Consider the following 21,985-nt stretch of genomic DNA (forward strand, 5'->3'; position numbering starts at 1 on the left):
GACAAAAACATCTGAAAATCAATTTTTGTGTCATGGTAAAAATGTATTGCAATTCAATTTCAATTCAGTTTATTATCTATATGAAATATTCTAGAATTTTAATCGTCATCTTCTATTAATATACTAAATGAAAATTTCAAAAAATAATTGAATCGCTTTTTCATGAGGACGTGGGTTAAAATTGGAACATTTTTTTTTCTTGTTTGAAAGTAGTAAAAGATTATCGTGACTAAGTTTGGTGTGTAGCATCAATAATGGCCACCTACTTCTCAGGCGCCAAACATTTGAGTAAAGATTGATGCAAAATTTAAAACTTTCCTTGCAACTGGAAACTAAGCATAGGACAATGGTTATGATGAGCAGGAACGTCTCTTACATGTACTAAAATTGAGTTTGTAATCCCTGGGCCAGATGTTCAGATCCAAGGGCTAAATGGCTCCAATATGGCCAATTAGTGAACACATAATAAATCTTAGAAAATATTCTTCTTTACTCCAATAGACTTTTGTGAAAAGTTGATTTAAAAGCATGATTAGATGCCCATGACGCCCTCTATCTGAATTGTGAAATTCAGGGCATTTTGTGATATCAGAAATTTTGATTTGTGGATGTCAGAAAATAGATGTTATTTTTTGATATCATGAATTTGAATTTCTGATATCACAATTCATTAATTTCTTGATATCATAAAGTTTAGTTTTTCATACCCAAAATCATTTTCTAATATCAGAAAACACCTCAGAAATATTAAAACGGCGCCCCATATATGATACCCACCAAATCTTTAAATACAAAGATTTTCTAAAGATTAAGCAGAAGCAAAACTGAATATTTCGTTACATCTTATATAGAAATGTGTTTGCCTTCAAGCCAATGACCAGAGATTTAATCATGAGTAGACCGCTTCTTCATCAAATTGGAGTTTGAAAAGTACTGCCCAAACATCAAACGGCTCTATTTTGATTTTTTTTTTACTAAAGGTCAACACAACTGCTTACATTTCATGTTTACCCTTCGAGAATCAGATTGTAGAATGATCTTCCGATATTATAATTCTGCCAACATCATCAGCATTTAAAAAGACAAAAAAAAATTTTTTTTTAAGAAAACAAAACTTGTTCACCCTTCAAACACTTTATGGAATGAGATAGGAAACATACATTGTTAGTTTTAATGAAAACTTTGGTATCAATACGAAAAAGGTTTAGATCGCTGAATAAATTGATATTACATTCTATTGTCCTAGAAGGATGAAAAATACTATGTGCCGAAATATAAAAAATTGATGAAAAATTGATTGATGAAAAAAACATAAAAAGAGCGAGCAAAACAAAATTAGTTGTGTTAAACAAGGTACTTGATAATTAGGTCAAACATCTGCATAACTTTGACATCGTGAGAATTCTTGATTGATGCAATTATGATAGTAATATGGAGCCGACTTGTGACATCAAAAGATAACAAACTTGTACGATGTGTAAAGGTTGGTCTATTAATATACTATAGTACATAATAACAGATTGTTTTTGGTTGTGTTTGTAACAGAAAATCTTGAATAATGTGAAGGTAAAAAAAACCCATGTGAGATTCATTTTAAATCAAGATTAGGAAAATGCTTTATAGTAAATTAAAATGTTCATATGCCAAATAGTTGAAAAATGTTCAAACGCGGGTATAATAATATATGAAATGGTAAAAATTTATCCAAGTAAACATTAGTAAAAACAAAATATTGAATGTATAATTTTTGTTACATTAGAAAATCAACAAGCTAAGGGCAGTCACACTTATGTATTTACATGTAATTTGAGAAATAAATACACGATTTTTGGGATACCAGGCATAAAATTATGATAAAAATAAATGTGGTACACATCATGCGATAATGCATGCGCAATTATGAAAGACAGTTCAACTGAATGATAAAACATAGGACACAATGCACAAAACACTAGTGCTTTATTCTATTCGTAAAAGGAAGATGCTTGTACAATTTTAAATAAAACATTTTTGCAAAGACAAATGATAAATACATCTGTATAAATAAAAGTCTTTTTCCCTTGAAAAAATATGAGTGTTAAAGCTAACCAATTCCATTTTTTCATTAAAAATATTTTAGAATGTACAATTTAAATATTTACGAGGCAATGTGTTATAACTTAAATTAAACTTTAAAGTGCATAAGTGTGCACACACATAATTAATGAACCTTTCCTCTCTCTCTCCCTTTTTTCTTCCATCTATATAAAAATTTGCAATTTTTTTTTACTCTTTTTCCATGCTTGCCTACTGTAATGTCTCTATAGATTAGATTGTTAATAATGACTTTGCGATCGAGTTACCCAATTTATTTGAGTTATCAATGAAATGTGTTTAAATTACAGATTAGTGAAAATTTAGGTTTTTGAAACTATAATTACATATAATTATGTCATTTTAATTTTTACTGTTCAACAATAAAATTTAATTTTCTTACCATTCTGACTAAAGCCAGTCCCTACTGTTCACTTTGTTGTCAAGGCAATAAGATTGCGTTTATTGTATATAAGTATTTATCAAATTGATATACTAGTTTGTATATTAACGACTGTTTGAACTGTGTGGCTCATTTACAGATCTCTTAAACTTTTGCTATGGAAATATTTACATGTATTTTTTTTTAATTGTTGGTGTTTGTCAATAGATTACAGAACGAACTTTATAATACTCGGTTTGACATAGTATTTTCTTGCTAATAAATCTTTTATATGAAGATAATACATTGCATTGACAGATGTATTATTATGTTGTATTATAATATTATGTATAATTTGACGCTTGACATTACGATTTTACGCAAATTACACAATTTTGTACTCGTGTACAATTGTACATACTGTCCTTTCTGATATATTTCATTTTATCAAATTAAATATACAACATGACTAGTCATGTTGTATATTTAATTTGATAAAATGAAATATATCAGAAAGGACACTAGTCATGTTGTATATTTAATTTGATAAAATGAAATATATCAGAAAGGACAATACAAATGATCTGAATGATAAAAGTACTTAGTACATTAAATTGTTGTAGTGTCTAAAGAAATCTCGTAATGGTCAATAAAATTAATAATAGGGACTGGCTTTATTCAGACTGGTAACAAAATTAAATGTTGTATAATGTCACGAGCTTCATAAAATAAGACTCAATGAATGTTCACTCTTTACTTAAAATGATCTTTGTATATCCACAGAATATGAAGGTAATGCTACTTCAAATTGATTACTTTAAAGGAACCTGGACACGATTTTTGATCAAAATTTTTTTCCCTTATATTGTGTATAAAATGGTTTAATTGCTCATTTTGAATGAATGAGCAAAATTTGAGTGTTAGAGGTCAGGTTTTAAGAGAGATACAGAGGTAAAAAATCATTGTTTTGTAAACAAAGCTCGAGTCTTACATTTGTTTACAATTGATGTAAAGTAAGCAATTGCCATTTCTTTGACCAAATGACTCATGGCAAATAAAGTAAACTGATTCAATGTGTTTATAGATAATAGGATAAACAGAAAAAAAACATTATTTGATTGAGACTTGTACCAATAAAACACATAAGTTAACCATGACAAAGTTCGAGCTTTGTGTAAACACAAAGATTTTTCAAACTCTGTATCTTGCTAATAACTCAATATTTGACTTTTAAATTTTGATAAATCATTAGAAGTTTCCATATCAACCAATCTAAACATTAAAATTGGACAAAAAAAATATTTAATTTTGAGCTCAAATCGTGTCAAAGTCTGTTTAATGGCATGTCAAACGTTGCAGTATTCGATCATTTCCATTTGTACTGTATAAATTTTCATTTGTATTCTTAAGTTTATAATTTTCTATTAACTATTTTTATTCTAATAACTTTCATGTGAATTATATAGTTTTCCATTTGCTTTGAATAACTTCCATTTGCATTGTATAAATTTCATTTGTTTTTTTATAAGTTTTCATTAGTATTGTATAGCCTTAATTGTATTGTTATTGTTATTTTTCATTCGTATTGTAAAAATGATATTCTATTTTTACAAAAAAATCTATACTATTATTATATCCGTACTTCGGGTGATCTATAAAATAGAAAGAACTAGTGTGGTGGAAAAATAACATTGAAAATAACACTTAATTATTATTTTAACAATAAACTTCTATTTTTGTAACCGGCAGAATAAAACGAGTTGGATAACGGAGACTATATTCATTTGGTGTTCAATTTTTACTTCATGACAAAATGCTTTAACTAGTCTGTGTGCATAAATATGGCACGCCAAATTCACACTAAAATAAGCTTAATATATATATTTTCACATTCGATAAACTAAGTTTAACGGTTGTTAACTATAGTTAACAACGTTAATCTATAGTAAGTAACAAAGTCAGTCAATAATTTATTTTTATAGTGACATGTGTATTTACAGTACATTGTAAAATTGACAAAAAGAAAAACTCGAATAGGTCAACACCCGGCCCGTCGGGCATATATATGTCACTTTAAACACAATAAGGTACACAATAATGTACAGAATACATAAAGAAAAGAACGCAAGATGGGGAATAAACCCCAAAAATACAAAAAAGCAAAAAATACATGTTTAAAACATAAAACAACAAATAAATCTTTAAGGAGTTTTGGGATATCAGTGGGTTTAAGTATTATTTTTATATATTTGCTTACAACTTATTACTTAAATATAATTGATTGTCTTCTCCTAATAGATGAATATAAATATTTGGCAACCTGACGAGGATAATTGACAATGAGCAAAAGTACGTAATAATTCATCATCTGAAATTTCTTCTGGCTGTTTAAGACCAATTTTTTATGATAATCGTTATAAATATAAAGAACAATGTAATAAAAAATGAAATTCATCTTCTACACTACACTATATTTCACATCTATCAACCATAGTTAACGCGATCATCTATGTTTCAGAAGTGTAAAACTATAATTATGCAAAACATAGTTTAACTGATAAATATAGTTTTGCGATTTGAAGTTTTGATTAACAACTACAAGCTATACTTAACGAATGTAAACTATAGTTTATGGATGTGAATCTATATTTATAATCAAAATCTATTGTTAAAATTATTTACAGACCGATAAACTTAGATTATCATACGTAAACTATACTTTACAAAAAAGGCAAAGGCTAAAGTGCGAAATACATAGTTTCACAGAGGTAAATTATAGTTAATGAATATCTAACTATAGTTTACTATCCATAAACTATACAGTTAACAGCCGATAATCATAGTTTGACGACTGCGTATGAACTTAAATTTAGCTCATTTTTTGTGAATTTGACGTGATATATATACACATACATCCACATGATTGGCATGCATATATGATATATTAATCTATACTAATTTTTACTTCCTTTTATAGATAAGAGCTAAAATGGATAATATATTATCTTTTCTAAAATTCACGATTTAATCAACATGCATCGATTTATGATTTAGTGATTTTTTACTTCCTTTTATATGAGATGAAATGGATACTATTATAATCAATAGGCATTAATTGGAAGTCATAACAGTCAATTATAATTAATAAAAACAATTGTATTTACACTAAAATTGTCTTTCATAAAGTCCTAATAAACGTAGCTACACCTGTAGATTATAATGCTAATTATACATTTAGCGATCATCGTAACGTACATGTATGTACATTTCCCTAAAAATTATTAATTTAAAAGAAAACAACTTGAACATCTGAGAAGTTTTGGGTTCAATCCAAACTTGAATATGATCGTTCGATTGCAAAATATGCTTAATCTTTCTTTATATATCATTTATTGATTTATTTTTCATTCAAGTAATAAGTTGAGTGAAGTATGAAAGCATATAATTATTCAATTCAATTCATTATACAAAGAAGATTGGGGATAAGAAAGCGCAAATGCCTATTCGCTCCAGTTGTGGAATACTTTCTGAATTTATTTTTTCCCAATTAAATCCATTCAAATATATTATAATACAAGTTTGCAAAAGCACAATTCTAACTTTATTCAGTTTTTAAAATATTTAACAAACGATAAGAAAAAAAATTGCCTAAAATTTTGGTGGTATTGAACCCATAACATAAAAACCCTAGATATATAATGTTAGTTTGTGTTAGGTGCTCTAACCACTGAGCCATTTCATACACAATAAAGTACGCTGTTTAAATACTATGTATGACTTTTGCCATGAATTTACGGACTTGTATTATTTTTTCAGAACGTTCAATTGTTGGGACTCAAAATGATATTTTTAATGTATAGTGGGTCATCTCTCCACAATTTTGTAGACTGAAATCGGTTTGTTTTCCATTAGACCTTATTTAGATTATAAGAAAAATATGGAGCACATACCCATTCCATGAAAGAAAATGCCTTGAACTTCTAAAAAATGACACTATTTGCAGGTTTTGATACGTATACCCTGTTTGAGTCAACATATTCCAAGTATTGAACATATTTATGGTTACAAATCAATGATTGTTTTAAATATTTTTTTAGAAAAATTATCATATTTATTGATATTTAAATTTTTCAGTAGCCCGTCCGATCGTGTATGAGCATTTTACACGCCTTATCCACCCATCTTCTTTATTGACAAAAACCACTTGTGGCGCAAGTCAAACATACATAATTACATGTAGTACATATAATACACACTATGATGTTAATTTAAATCCAAATCTCAAATGGTTATGTAAAGCATGACTGATATGAATTATCATATACATGTAGCCTACGTGTAACTTCATTATTTATAAAATGGATAACTAAATATATATTGGCATTCTCATTTGTAGCTCATTATTATTGGGGGTTTTCAATTTTTTTTGGGGGGGGGGGGGGGTGGGGGGTACCTAGCATTCTTATTTTTCACTTATTTGAGGTAATTTAATTTAAGGCACAACTCTACTGACTCTATATAGTTTTAAAACTAATTATACTGAGGACTTATATTCTGTAACAATATTATGTGTACGTGTATATCAGATAATCATTAACCACTACTTTAGAGGTGCCTCCATCTTACCCCACCCCACCCCGGTCAATAAAACTTGATCCGCACCTAAGAAACAGAGGGCGCTGCGGCTAAAGTTCATAAGAACTGTCAAAACATGAAACCTAAGTTATATGTGCTTTTTGATCTTTTCCTGAAATACCCTGTATTTATCATATGCTATTTGTATAACAAATTACGTATATAACCCAAGATATGGCATTTTTCCTGTCATAAAAATGATTTACAGACAAAAAGTCCATTTGTTTTGACTCATTTGCCGCCATTTGTAAACTCCGCAATCGTGACGTCACTGTATTAGTATCCCTTTCAACATGTGGTACGAAAATAGAATAGTATTTCCCAAAAGAATGTAGTATTGTCGTGTTAGTCTCGGAGAGCATGATCAAATGTAAGTTCTAGATAACTTTGTTTTTTCTTGGTATTATTCATTAACTCACGTTTTGTGTCACAAAATGTGAAATATGTAGACCAATGTTTCGTGTTTGTCGGGAATATATTTTTCTTTGTAACATCACAGACCGTTCCCAAATCAACTTGTTTGTTAACTGAAAACATATATTGTGAATTTATCAAATTTATGTCACTCGTCAGAGTAAAAGTATGAGTGATTAAATACTGTTTATTCTTTAAGATTCGTGGAACTTTTATTTTCCATCCTTGTGTTGTCATGATTTGCGTATCGGAGGGGTTTTTAGACACACCTAAGAACCTCGACCCTAAAATTTATTTTGACATAAACTGATAATTGGACAGAAGTGTAGAAATGGTTTATCTGTAATTTTTCGATTTCGGCCACTTTTATGTATGAAGTTCTAAGGAGATCCAGTGATATTTTGTCATTGTTTACATCTACATGCATGGGTATCTCAGTAACCACTTCCCTGGTGCAGTCAAAATTCACTCATGCATTGATGAACAGTGTAACAGCCTATAGTGTAGATATGTCATATATTATTAATTTATTCAACATCTTTCTCCTCTACAAGCATATGTGATAGGGCTTAAATTGAAAGAATGGTTGTTATGGACTGTGAAATTGACAATTTTTAGCACTGTTATTATCCCGAGTGATTGGGGGTCATATTCATATCAGCTCTTGGTAAGGCATCCCAGCAACCCACTTGATAATTATTTACTTAAAGCAATTAGGAAATATTGACAAAGTACATATTTTGTCAATATTTAACTCATGAATGACAATGTTTAAGCTGACATCACTCAATACTACTCCTTCATGTTTTGAGTCCACCCACCCAGTGCTGAAAAACACATTTGCAGTGGCTGAGTGGGTGGGACTTTTATTGACCGCTTCCACCCACATAACTATACTTATAACGTAATTAATGCTTAAAATTTCAAAACTGATAGGGGAATTCCAAAATCTTTTCCAGCGTTATTGTTGGAATACCTGTACTCTATCGTTTGTTTCCTGGACAGGAAAAAAAAAATAATAACGAGATTTCAATTTCCTTGTACAGTTCCTGTACCTGGCACAATTTGAGTGCATGCAGAGATTTCAAAATTAGATGTTCATTCTTGTCAAGTGATAGCGGAATATAATTACAAAGTGTAATTAAGCTGTTGATGATTAGATGGTAGATTTCTGTAATTTACATGATGGTTACTTTGCATTACCATCTGAGGCTGTCGTCATGTATTACATGTACAGTATTACACCATGGTTCATAAATCGATGGAATGACAACATTGTTATAGCATTCCTGTGCCAGTTATATAATTGATGACCATGTATTATACACAATGATCACCAAATTACTCATTGATTAATTACATATTCAGTATCCGATAAAAAAAAACATGTAATGCAATAGACATATTTCAATTAAAGTTCTAACACGTGAGTGGTAAATCTTGGTGCCCTTATATGTTTGATCTAGTAATTCTTGTTTTTTTTTAAATTGACAAATAACTATATTCATTGAGAAATGAAAAGGCTACACATAAGAATGCTTTGAAATTCTTGTTTTGAATGTTTGCCTACTTTTTTATTAAATTCAATGCAGGTACTGCCAGGTAGTAGAATTCAAAAAATAAAATGGACAGGTAGAGGCAACACTTGAAAAGAAAAGAAAGTTCCAAAATGAAATCCAACACCATGTTTCGAGACCAGGTGAATTCTCTGAACAGTTGGTTTGAGAAATGGAATGGATGTGAGAAGACAGTGGTTGTGTATGGACTTCTAAAACACCTCAATGCCACACAAATCAAGTTCTTGGCACAAGTGTTGCAACAGAAGGATTGCTCAGAAGCAGAGGGGCTAGAGGCTGAAGCTAATAACCCAGGTAACAAACAAAACTCTTGCTTATTGTTTGTATTGCTGTCATCTTTGCTAGCCAAGGGTGATGATCCTCGGTGTTTCTTTATTCAAAAGAAAAACACTGTGGATCTTCACCTTTGGTTAGTGAAGATGTATTGCTTTAATAATGTGTGTATTTTTTTTGAAAACTGAATTAACTTCCATTTTTTCCCCTCAGTCATTTGTAACATCTATAGATCAATAAACTATCAGGAAATTAGTACAGTGAATCATGCAATATAACTTGTTTTCGAAGTGAAATTTGATTTAAATCATAATTAAATTCTCCTTGTTAGCTTCCTTCTGAGTTTGATATTAATAGGGAATTGCTATTGTTCTGATGATGGTAAATGTATTTGGATTTCCCTGACTAGATTTTTTTTAAGCTGTTAAAATACAATTTTCTTTATTTATGATCTGTTTGTCCTCTCTTCCAGCATACATTCATCAACTAAGAGCAGAACCACAGGAGATTGTTGTTCAAAAACTGTTAGCCCACTTTCCTCTTTTGAAAGTGGGCAATGTCAAAGCCAAAACAGAGTATTTAGCTCTTATTCCTCAAATACTGACTTACTCAAATGAAAAAGGTGCTTATGTGGAAGAGAGTCGACAGTTGCTGTCCTTTTCTGTCATCCACCCCGCTCTAACCAGTGAGGAACACGCCCACTTCAATTGGTGGATATCTCATCTCAATGAACGATTCACTTCCAGTTACCCCTCTCATCCTCAGCATCATCCATATATCACAAACCCCAAAGGGGATCATAACGACTTCACCCAGTGCATCCAAAGGCAGGTGGGGAATGGCCGCTTGAACGGTTCAAACTCTTACTACAGAGACTCGGGTCTCGTGGAGGACACTCCCCAAAACAACTTGATGTTGTCCACGGAGAACCTGTCCAACCTCTTCGCCAACCAGAGCTCCATTAGCTCCGCCCATAACCATCCGAACGTCCACCTTCCATTGAAAGCCACGCTGTCTGCCCCTGCCACGGTTAATGTGATTGTTTCTTCATCTCAGCACGTCCACACACAGAACAATCAAGGTATTATTCATGTGTGAACATCTCAAGAAATTAAAAAAAAAGGAATTCATGCTGTAAACTGATGATTTATCAAACGGGCTCATTCAAAATTTAACATTTTAATACAATTCATTCAACCAAAAGAGTTGGGAACTATTACATGTATTATCAATGTATTCATTTCTTTTAGGAATAGGAAAACATATTTGTACTATGATATTTATTTTAAGGGAAATTTACCCCCATTTATTCTGTCACATTGTTACCCATTATAACATCTAAATGTTAGATATTCTACTGAAATTAACCCTCCGCAAAACTGTATGATCTTCATTATTTTATTTTTATATACCAATACATGTGCATTTATTTTTAAACAGAAAATGTGAACCCAGTGAAAAACCACCCACAACTCTGTCGTAAACCCTCGTTACACCCCCAGCATGGCTACTCCATGAATTCCATGAACAACGTCAGTGATTGGCTGAGCAGGAGTGAAAGTGAAGTGCCTTATAACCGTGGACGCTCCCATTCTCTGACCTTTGAGCAGGGGCAGGGAGGGCACCCCCCTCTCTCCCCCCAGAGCAGTATTACCTCGTCTGGGAGCAGTGATACTCACCAGGACATGGAACCATTGAGAAACACATTTCTGGAGGAGGGAAGTGGGATGAGAGGTAAATAGATTCCTTCAAGTTAGATTGATTAGTTGCTGAAAAAATAAAGAAAAATAAAAATGCCTCTTTAAGGTTTTTTTGTGGAAATCTAACATTTCTTGGGGATACATGTATTGCTCACATATTTTTGAATGTTCAAATCAAAGTAATTGATATTAAATGGAATTTTCAAGTGAAGGTAATTAATACATGTATTATAATGAATTTTTAAATCAGAAATTTCTGAAGTACATATCTTTTAAAATTTGAAAATGATGGAAGTAAAAAAAAGATAGAAAAAACTTGGTTGACCTACATCATGACGGCAAAGGGAGGTAACTCAGAGGGAACCTGTGATCTGACAGTAAAAAAAAATCTTGGCTAATAAATGAAAGACTCTCTTATCACTTTGTGAAATTTATTTTTTTTTAATGAATGAACATGATGCATCAGTTTGATCATCAATGACATGACAAAATTAACGTTATTGAATGAAGTGCAATTTAAGCATGTTCAGGAAGTAAATTTGTGTAAAAGGGAAGATATTTCATTCATTTGATTTGCAGTCAGAATCATATAATTTGACATGTTCAAAGACAGAATTTCAGAGAAGATGAAATTGGGTTTTTTAACATTCTATATAATACATGTATAATTATAACTAGTAGGTTTCACTTTGTTGGATTAGAGATTTAAAAAAAAAAAACTTCTCGGTAGTGCCTAACGTACTGCCTAATAAAAAAGTCGTTCAGTGTATTTTTAGATATTTCCTGCAACACTACAGAGTAAAGCTACTATAGTCTGACAGGGACTTCAATTTTCTGGGGTTGTTAAAAAGGGGCCTTGGTCTTTGAAAAAAAAAATCATCAAATTTTTAATCAATTGGGATTAACTAGTGCTATTGATATACATGTATTTATAAACTATATACATGTACAAAATGTAGTAGTTAATTAAATTATGATAATTTGTTCCAATTCCACTTTTTGTTCATCTTCGCTAGCCAAGGGTTTTCGGTCCACTTTGCTCCCCATAAATCCTTGGCGGATTTCATTGCGAAAACTCGGTGACGAGCTCCGTTTTATGATTGGCTGCAGCTGCGAGTAGCTGATCCAATCGCAGTGCTTGTAAATATAAACTTTAAAAGAAAACACATGTGTGATCTTTGGTAAATAATAAATTGAGACACAAGTTCTCGAGAACAGCTAGTGCCTCGCCAACGATGGTCTAACCAGATCGCTTTAAAAACCTATATATTTTACTGGGATTGAACATAGTTCTACAAACTTGTCAAGGCTCACGTGATAGCATGGGAAGTAAACATGGCGAATGTAGACGTTGCCCATCCCGTTAGTATATACGTTCCTGCTTATGGTTATTGCTTTTAAAGGTTCAATGAGATTTATTTAATTTAATTTCTTTGGTTCACAATATTTACGACAACGATACCTGGTTTTATGACATGAAAGCTTTCATATAAATCGGCGACTTTTTCACTCCTGGTACAGGTCCATACAAAACACTATGAATAAAACATTCCGTGCTTTCCCTAGTTTATAACTTAATTCGTATTTAATAGCATCGTTAATTATGTTCTAATATTCGGTAGTCAACATGTTTTCAAGTTGTATTAATGCCGTAGTGTGTATATAACCCGTTGTTTAATTCGATTAAAATGTAAATATGCAAGGGGCGCAACTCAAGTTGCTCGCTAGATAGCGCCACCACATCACAGAGTTTTCGCAATGAAATCCGCCAAGGGTTTATGGGGAGCAAAGTGGACCGAAAACCCTTGGCTAGCGAAGATGCTTTTTGTTATAATTATTAATGTTCAGTATTCTCTCCTACTTTAAAAATCATAAATAATTTTGTGTTTTTTAAGTTCTTTTTTGGCCAAAAATGTTTATGGGGAATAATAAAGGGTTAATTGAGGGAAAACATTGACTGCAATATTTTCAAGTGGAAAGTGACAAAGGACTATGTGCGGTATTATGCATATTTGCCCCCCAAATTTAAGTGTTTTAAAGAGCTTTAGAAATAAGGAGGCAGATAGTTGAAATCATACAGAAAATAAATACCGGTATGTAAAAGGTTATCACCTTAGTGACGTCATAATGTAGAAATAACGTCAAGAAGATTGTCTTATTTTGATAAATTGATGTTTTGTAGCAATATTTCAGTATTTTCCGATGGTTTTTTGACTAAGAAACATCGAGTGCAGGCTTGCTCAAGAACCATTTTTAGTATGATGTGTATAATTATATGAAGAAAAACATATGTTGAAAATGGTACTTGAGCAAACCTGTGCTCTATACTTCCAAATGCAAAATATACAGAAACAATAACAATATTTTCATTTGTTAGCAAAATGGCTGGAATTGGGTCATTTAGTGACATCATCGATAAACAGCGAATGAGCAATAATGACCAAAATCAAGATGAAAGTGATAGGCATCCTCTATACAATGATTTATGAAGATTTGATTTTTATACGACACTGTTTAAAAATTGGTTAAAACTGGGGGCAGATATTTAACCATACCAAATATAGTCCTTTCAGACAGAAATTGGCTTTAGGAAACTTACTGCGAGTTGATATTTTTACTTCAAATATGAAACATAACGGTTAACCTATCCAGACTTATCCATATATGATGACAAGTATTTTGTTTTTTTGCTTGATTTGTTTTCAATTTATCATGAACCGGTACATCAGCGGCATTCATGGTTGATGTATCTGGAAATGTTTATTTAAAACATCAGTGTCCTGTAAAAACTTTTGACAATCAATAAAGTTATCATTGTATGCCCTTCAGACATCGTGAGTTAAATTTATTAAGTCTACATTGTAGAGTCTGAAGGTTGTTCAATAAGGCGCTTTATAGTCGTAGACATGCTTGGCTATGGCCTTATGGGGAGTGGTAGAGTTGGGGCAGTGGTACGCAGGTGTTAAATTTGTTGATATATGCATTTACAGTAGTAAACGTAAAGAATTCTATGTTTAACATTTAATTGTTACAGATGTACCAACATGGTTGAAAAGTTTGAGGCTCCACAAGTATGCCTACCTGTTCCAGCAGATGACATACGAGGAAATGTTGTCAGTCTCAGAAGAATGGCTAGAAACACAGGTAGGTGTTTCATCATGGGGGTAATGCTGTATATGACTATGTCCATGGTTGTCATGGGTGTGATGCTGTACATGACTATGTCCATGGTTTGTATCATTTGACAGTGAATTCTTACATGACATAAATGACAAATTGATGCTGTAATAAGACAGTTAATATTGATATTATTGATTCTTGATTGCAACAGACCTTATACATTTGATAAAAAGTTTACCACGGTATGTTAAAAAGGAGTTTTATTTGCTACCCAAGTAACGATGAAATTTTTTTCAAAATCGGTTTTTGAAATAAATTTTGTCTGTCTTAATGTACATGTGTATGTAAATATGCATATTTTAGTTTGAAGAGAATTCAGAACAATGTAACATTTGTTTCAGAATGTGACTAAAGGTGCTCGCCACAAGATCACTTTAAGTCTTAGTAAATTAAAGGAGAGGCAAGATTTACTTAGGTCCATGGAAAAGGTAAGACTTGTCAGGAATTCAATAGTGATATTAAACATGAGCATGCTAATACCTGTACATGTATAGTTAGAAATTTGGTAAAAGGTCTGTAATACTTATATAAATAGATGTGTATTTATAGGGGTTAGGTAAAGACCTGTAACACATGAATCATTATAGATTTGTAATACATGTACCGGTATATATAGCCAGAAGTTAGAAATTAGTTAAGACCTGTCATACATGTATAGTTAGGGAATAGGTATTGACCTGGGGTGTATTCGTTTGGTCGATTGGATAGCTGCATGAGTAATCCTAATTTGCTCATTTACAGTATGGAGATCTCTAGTAGATCTCCATTGTCTACTTTCCAAATAGCAGGTAGATGCTGGAGATATATCCTGGACAATTTCTGAAGCTAGCAAATGAATACAGGGTGTATAGTTAAGAATTAGGTGAATAGACCTGCAATACATATACATAGTGAAGAATAAAAAAAAAATACAGATGATGTACAGGGCTGCGTAGTTGAACGGTAAGCTAGCCTAGCAGCTGCGTAGATATTCGTAGCCTAAATATTTTATGCTAAGCATCAAATTCAAGATGGCGACCTTAGTTACCACTTTGTAACAAACATTGAATCTATTTACTTAGTGATATTTTATTCATCCTTAAAGTTATAATGAATTCTAACATGTATATTTCCGCTTGAAGTTAACAAATTATGTCATTGTAATTAGTCTTTAGTTGAATATTTCCAACTTCAAATCTGATACTTAGTGGTCCGTTCAATACTTATAGACCTAGATATCTACGACCAAGCGGCTAGGCTAGCTGCTACGATCTTGAACGCAGCCCAGCTACATGTGTAATATTAATCTATACTGCCCAAAAAATAAATGATGTACTTGCTCTGGAACATGCATTCACTTCACTTGTATTTTTGAAAATGAATAGTTTTAATTTTTGTTTAAGTGCATACAGATGATAGTGTACACAAATACAGTCAAGTCCATGTATAGGATAAAAAAAGATTCAAGGAAACAAGTTGTTAGTTAGGCTTTAAACTGTACTATTTTGTATACTTGTAAAAATCTATTTTTATGGATAAGCACTAAAAAGCAAAAAAATATATTAATGATAAGTAGATATTCTATAAACATCAACTTAGGTTTGTTAAGTACATGTACGGTATATCTTTTGAAGTGTTTCATCTTTTTTTCCAGTGACTGGGGGATTAAATTTATTTAGAATTTTTCTACTTGCATAAAATCTTTCATTTTTTTTCTCAATGGCAGGATATTGTTGAAGGGGGCTCAACCTCCACCATCAAGTCTGTCCTCTCAGAAATGAAGAGCATGCTAAACACCCCAATAAAGGCCTTCTCTGCTGAAGACTCATCCCAGCTTCCCTCCTCCCCACCACCATCCCCTGTCTCTGAGGATGGGTACTCAATCCCCGAGGGAGACATCCCAGGCCAGTTCACCAGGGTCATGTGGAAAGGTAACAGTCATACATATTCTAGGCCTACACAAACTTTGTATATGTGCTTTGGAAGGTAGGAGGGCAGGGGGATAATTATGTTTATTTAAGGAATAAGGAATCATTTTCTGAGTATTATCAGGTGATAATTTGGCTGACCAAATTGTAAACCCTATTCACCTATCCAGCAAGTTATTGAAAACTCTACTGGTATTCTGTAATTTGCTGTAATAAAGTATTAATGCATGCACATTGATGAATTTTCAAAAATCTCAATTGAAAATTTCTTTGTGTCTTGGGCGAGTATTTTACATAAGGAAAGTGGTTTTTCGAGCATTTTACACACAACTTTGGGAGTGTGTATTATAGACAGGTGTATACCTGAGACTTTACAGTAATTCAAATAACTTAAGTATTATTTTATTATCTTTTGAAGCTTGTACCCAGTTACTTGTAACAACACCTGCTGATGATGAGTGCTTTAACCTGTTCATCCAAGTCATTGACAAATGCTTAAACCATGAGGTATCACTTTGTTTTATTCCTATCAGTTATTGCCTATTTTGGTCAGTACAAAGCTGTCAAGTTCCATGATGCCCAGTAATGGTCGAGAACAATTGGCACAGCAATCATTCCATTTCATTTTTCCTCAGGCTTTTTCACCCCGTCAGAAGAAGAGGTTGGCTTCATGGAAACATGAGGCACAAAGAAACTGGCAACCTAAGAGCGCCTTAGACCGACGAAGACAAGGGTAAGGGGTTATCTTTTTGGTAACCGGTAACTAATTACCTGTTTACAGTATCTTTCATCAAAGTATTTTGTTAATGATTTACAGGTTCTACATCATTGATATTTAAAGTTTGCTAATACACATAGATTTAACCCCCCCCAAATAATTGCAATTGAAAGAGGCTTTAAGAGCAAACATTTAGTAAACTTTTATATAATACAGTATGTTGATTAGTTTGGTACTTGTACAAATTGAAGTAATGAATTGGTTTCTTATGTCTTATTTTACTTGGTAGGTTTCCAGGAAAACAATACTGGAGCAATACAATGGGAATGCAGAGACCTCTACGTCTGCAGAAACCTGGGCCACAATGGAGCTTTGGGACAAAGCGATCTATTGTGGGAGGGACCACAAGTGGACATGCCCCCCTGACCAGGAATAGTTCCCTCAACCCATCATTATTCTCACGTCAAGAACCTCTACAGGTAAGTCAATGTTCATGTTATTATATTTATCTGTTTATCACGGGATTTATTGTTTTTAATATCTTTTAAAAATCCCATCTTCAAATACCGGTAATGCCCAAAAAGTGGAACTGTTTAAATAAAAAAAAATTACAACTTTTTGCAGACTCAAAAACCACCGGTGACCAGAACTCAGTCCGCACCATTGCGAGCGCAACACTCAAACCACTTCAGTTTGAATGTTACAGGTATGGAATGTAAAGTTAACGTCACCTACTCTTAAAGGAAGTAAACTGTTGGCATATGTACATTTATTTTACTGTTACTGTACCTAATAATATACTGTTTTGTAGGACAGTACATTTTTAAAGTTAAAATAATCTATGAATGCAGAAGCACCATTATTTTGATTTTGTCCCTTTTATCAGCATGAAGAAATGATGATTTTGTAATGGAGATCCTTTTGTATTCTCCAAACATTAGCAAGTTCATTTTGTCAAAGGAGAGTAGAAGATATACCTGTCCAGTATACTATGCACTAAATGCAGTGATACAGGTTTCTTTCAAACATAGAAAATCATTAAATATTTCAAAGTACATCATACATAAATATCTGGCTCTTCGAATTTTGATCATATACATGTAAATATGTATGCAAAATCATTTCCTGCGAGAATGATTTCACTGTTTCAGGAAGGCAATAAAACTGTTTCTGATGTAATGTAATTGTATCTCAGAGTACAATGTAACTTTTTGAACTGGGTTTTCCAAAAGAAAAATCCTGTTGAAATGGTGAAAATAGCAAGGGTGGGTGGCTGCCAAAAGGGTACCCTTATTGTATGGATAACTCCTCCTACAGTTTTAAAGATAGGAAGTTGGTTTTTTTTGCAGATCAATTGTATATATTTTAGAGGTGTGCATATTGCTAGATTTTGATTTCTAATAATTTATGGAGAAAAAAAGTACCAGCTGTTGAACTTAATCATTTTTTGGCAAAATATTGTATTTAGGGAACCCCTCTTGTACGGATAACTCCTACAGTTTTAAATATAGAAAGTTATTGTTTTGCAGATCAATTGTACACATCAGGTTTGCATATTGCTAGGATTTTAATGGCTGATTATTTATGAAAAAATGCCAGCTGTTGAACTTAGTCTTTTTGGCAAAAATATTGTATATAGAGTACCCCATTTCTCTGGATAGGTAGTGTTTATCAATTCAGGGTTGACAAATGGATTATGGATACTAATCACACAAAAGAAAACCTGTTTTGCTGACACATTGACAGCTTTTCTTTTGTTCCGCATGATCCAATAGTTATCAGAGCATTGGGTTAAAATTATCCCTTTTGTGGTATATTGGGAAAACTTAGTAAGTTAAATCATGGTATGCCTTTTGTGTGAGGCTGTCAGTGTATTATTGACTATGACAGGTTGTGAGCAGACAGCGGGTGATAATATGGAGAACTACGCTCAGCTGGACTCCTTGTGTCTGAGTGTGACGGAGCATGCACTGGGCAGCAGTCTAGGTACAAAACTTCATTATCTACTTTATTACCTACATGTACATATTGTTCCAAGTTTCTTGTTCTGATACATGTACAAATAATACACAGATATATGTATTAGGGATGTGATTTTATATGTACCGGTATTAGGGATGTAATTTTTCTGCTAAAATCATTTAAATCTAAAATGGTCATTGTCGAGAACAATGTAGATTCCTTGACTGATTTGGTTTCCTCCTTTTTCTTCCTCTGCCTATCACATCCCTGATTTCTCACATAATTTTATTTGATTTGCTCTTTTTCTATTCACAGAAACAAATGAGAAGGGGACAACATACTAGAGAAACTGTTCTTTATTTATATGGAGCCATCAATTTTTTTTTTAAAAGCATGTGAATTTCACAGGATGTAAATTTCATTAGACAGTATGTAGCAGCAGCAGCGATTCATGCTGTATGCTTTATACTGTGTATTTATTCATTGGTGTTCCTTGACTACCAGAAGTATTATTTATTATTGATAATGAATTATTCCATTATTACACCATGCCTTTCCTTGTCTATTGCCACGGTGTACATGTGTCTAAAATTGTACAACTTGAAATAATACATTAATAACCAATTTTTTCCACTTTGCTTATTTATACACATTAGATCAATGTCAATTTTTGAATTAGGTGTATGATATTATTACTGGTAATTTTTTGTATCATAAAAAATTCATGTGTCAAAAGGTTCAAGAAACCATAAAAATCAGATGATGAAATCAAATTTTATTAATGGCTACCATGTTAACTCCAAGATGTCTTTTATAAAATGGTTTAAAAGAAAGTCACAGTTGTTTGTTAGATTTTTTCAGTGTTGATGTTGACAAAGTGTGCTATTGTCTATTTTAAAAAAAAGTGTTCTATTATTAAAAAACCAGATGCTTTGTAAGAAATCCAAGAATTAATTAATTGTTTTTATTATATGTATGGTTATTGAGTTTGTTGATATGTACATATACATGTATATATATATATTTATATATATATACATGTGTGTTTTAAGGAATTTTGGCAAAAGATTTTAAGGGAAAATCTTGTTGAGATACTAGTATATAAAATATGAATTGTTTCTTGCATATGTCGAGTCTGAATTCCGAGATTTTTATATATATTACAGAAGGCCAAAATTCTGCAATCCCCCCCCCCCCCAAGCAATTTATGGATATATATGGTAGAAGCAAGAAAAAAACTCTAAATTGTTGATTTTATTGGAGTAATTGGTATTTTTATGCACCATGTAAAATGTGACAAAAATGAAACATGCATGTACTTTTTCTTTACATGTATTGTCATTGTTTTTTGTGTCCAGTTTAACCATTAAAGACTCTCATCCTGCTATATCTCTTTTAAAATGGGACCAAGTTCATGTACATGTACTTTTGTTCAGAGTAAATTCAATGCAGATTTTTTTCTTACGTGATCAGATGTTATAGATAATTTCTATTTATAGATGATCGTAAGATTGGTAGAATATCGACCTTCGTTGCAAGTGATGCATAGAGTAATGGTGAATTAATATTTGCACTGTATATAGATGCATATTCCTGTTGCTGAAGAGAACAAGGTTTTCTAAATATATCTTTTTAAAACATGTTTTTTCTTAAAGATTACTGCTGGTACAGTGATTAAATTGTAAAACATGTATATGTGTAAATTGATCAAAAAACTATATATTTGCATGCTTTGTATACACTGCATAAAATAATTATAAGGGTCACTCATTACTCTCATTTTTAACAAAATATTACTGAAACTTTATACACCTTTGATTTAATACCAGGATCATGTTGGAAGGCAAGGAGTGTGATATCTCAGTCTTAATCTTTTTATCCCCCTAGGGCTATGGCAAGGTCCATACTGAGACAGAGAGAGAGTTGGTATGGGGGGGAAGGGGGGAGGGCAGTATGGTTGTAGTAAGCAAATCAGAATCTTGTTGTTATCTCCTTTGTGGGCGGCTAGGTTCTGATCTAATGAGAGTTTTTCAGTGTTTTTCGGGGGGGGGGGGGGGGGGGAGGTCCCAGTTGGGTTTTTGTGGAACTTGAAATTTTGTTTTCTATGTTGTGGACAGCAAGTTCCTCTCAGGTCCAAAGTTAGAGAGAATATGGATGTAGTATGGAAGTAAGGAAATCAGAATCCAGTTGTTATCTCCTTTGTGGGCGGCTAGGTTCTGATTCAAAGTATGTTTTATTTTTGTGTGTGTTGGGGGGGGGGGGGTGTTGGATATTAATAACTCAAAATCTTATCACCTCTGGATGGCTAGGATCTGATAGAGAATGAGTTTGGGGGGTATGGGTGTAAATTAGCAACATACAATCTTGGAAGGGGGTTGGTGGGGGAGGGGGTGGTATCAAGGTCCCAGGTGAGAGTGTTTGTGGAAATTTTGTTCTCTCATTTTTGTCGTATTTAAGATAATCAGAATCTTGTTGTTATCTCCTCTGTGGGCGACAAGGTTCTGATCTAAAGAAAGAAAAATTTTTGGGGGGGGGGGGGGGGGGACCGGTACATGTAATTGTTGATTTTAAGTAAGCAAAGTTCTGCATGGTTGAGATTTTACGGGTTGGTGGGATTTTGGGGACTTGAAGCCCTAATCTTACTTTTAACTTCTTGGGTAGTATTTTGTTAGAATTGAGAGTAGTTTGTGATCAAGTGATTTCAAAACTATAATACAGCTTTAGAAGTTTGTTTTTAAAACTAGTCAATTATAATCATCATGTTGTATTCAACTTTAAGTCTTTTAGTCTATAAATTTTTGTTTAACCTGCATTAATTATTTTTTCTCATTTTTGACTCAGTGCTAAGGGTTTGTTCAATTATCGGTACTTTACAATGCAGAAAGTAATTATTACAAGTCAAACTAATATGCATATCTGAAAATTAATAACTATTTCGCTTTCATTCTTTTTATGAGAGGGTTTTCGAAAATAGTAAAAATATTTTAAAATGAACGTATAATACAATGAGAAAAAATTAAACCATGAGCTCAAATTTTTTGTGTACCATACTAGATATTTTATAAATTGTACATGTATTGAAATTCAATGCTTGATAAAGAGATCAGATGATGATATTTATTCTACTGACTGTATTACAGCAAATGTGGAAGTTTACATTTATA

The 21,985-nt window shown here is 32.3% G+C and overlaps 1 protein-coding gene across 1 annotated transcript; it reads left to right on the forward strand.

The window, feature by feature from the left end:
* The first annotated feature begins 7,316 nt into the window (after positions 1–7,316).
* LOC105318125 (protein Smaug homolog 1) lies at positions 7,317–20,788 on the forward strand. The gene is made up of 13 exons (XM_011415058.4): positions 7,317–7,460; positions 9,097–9,375; positions 9,827–10,435; positions 10,795–11,088; positions 14,089–14,198; positions 14,576–14,662; positions 15,940–16,144; positions 16,560–16,648; positions 16,777–16,874; positions 17,149–17,338; positions 17,484–17,565; positions 18,750–18,845; positions 19,137–20,788. Exons 2-13 carry the CDS (start codon positions 9,174–9,176, stop codon positions 19,163–19,165), a joined length of 2,091 nt encoding a protein of 696 aa, XP_011413360.3. The 5' UTR covers positions 7,317–7,460; positions 9,097–9,173; the 3' UTR covers positions 19,166–20,788.
* The last annotated feature ends 1,197 nt before the right edge of the window (positions 20,789–21,985 follow it).

This window comes from Magallana gigas, chromosome 6 (genome assembly GCF_963853765.1).
Source record: "Magallana gigas chromosome 6, xbMagGiga1.1, whole genome shotgun sequence".
NCBI lineage: Eukaryota > Metazoa > Mollusca > Bivalvia > Ostreida > Ostreidae > Magallana > Magallana gigas.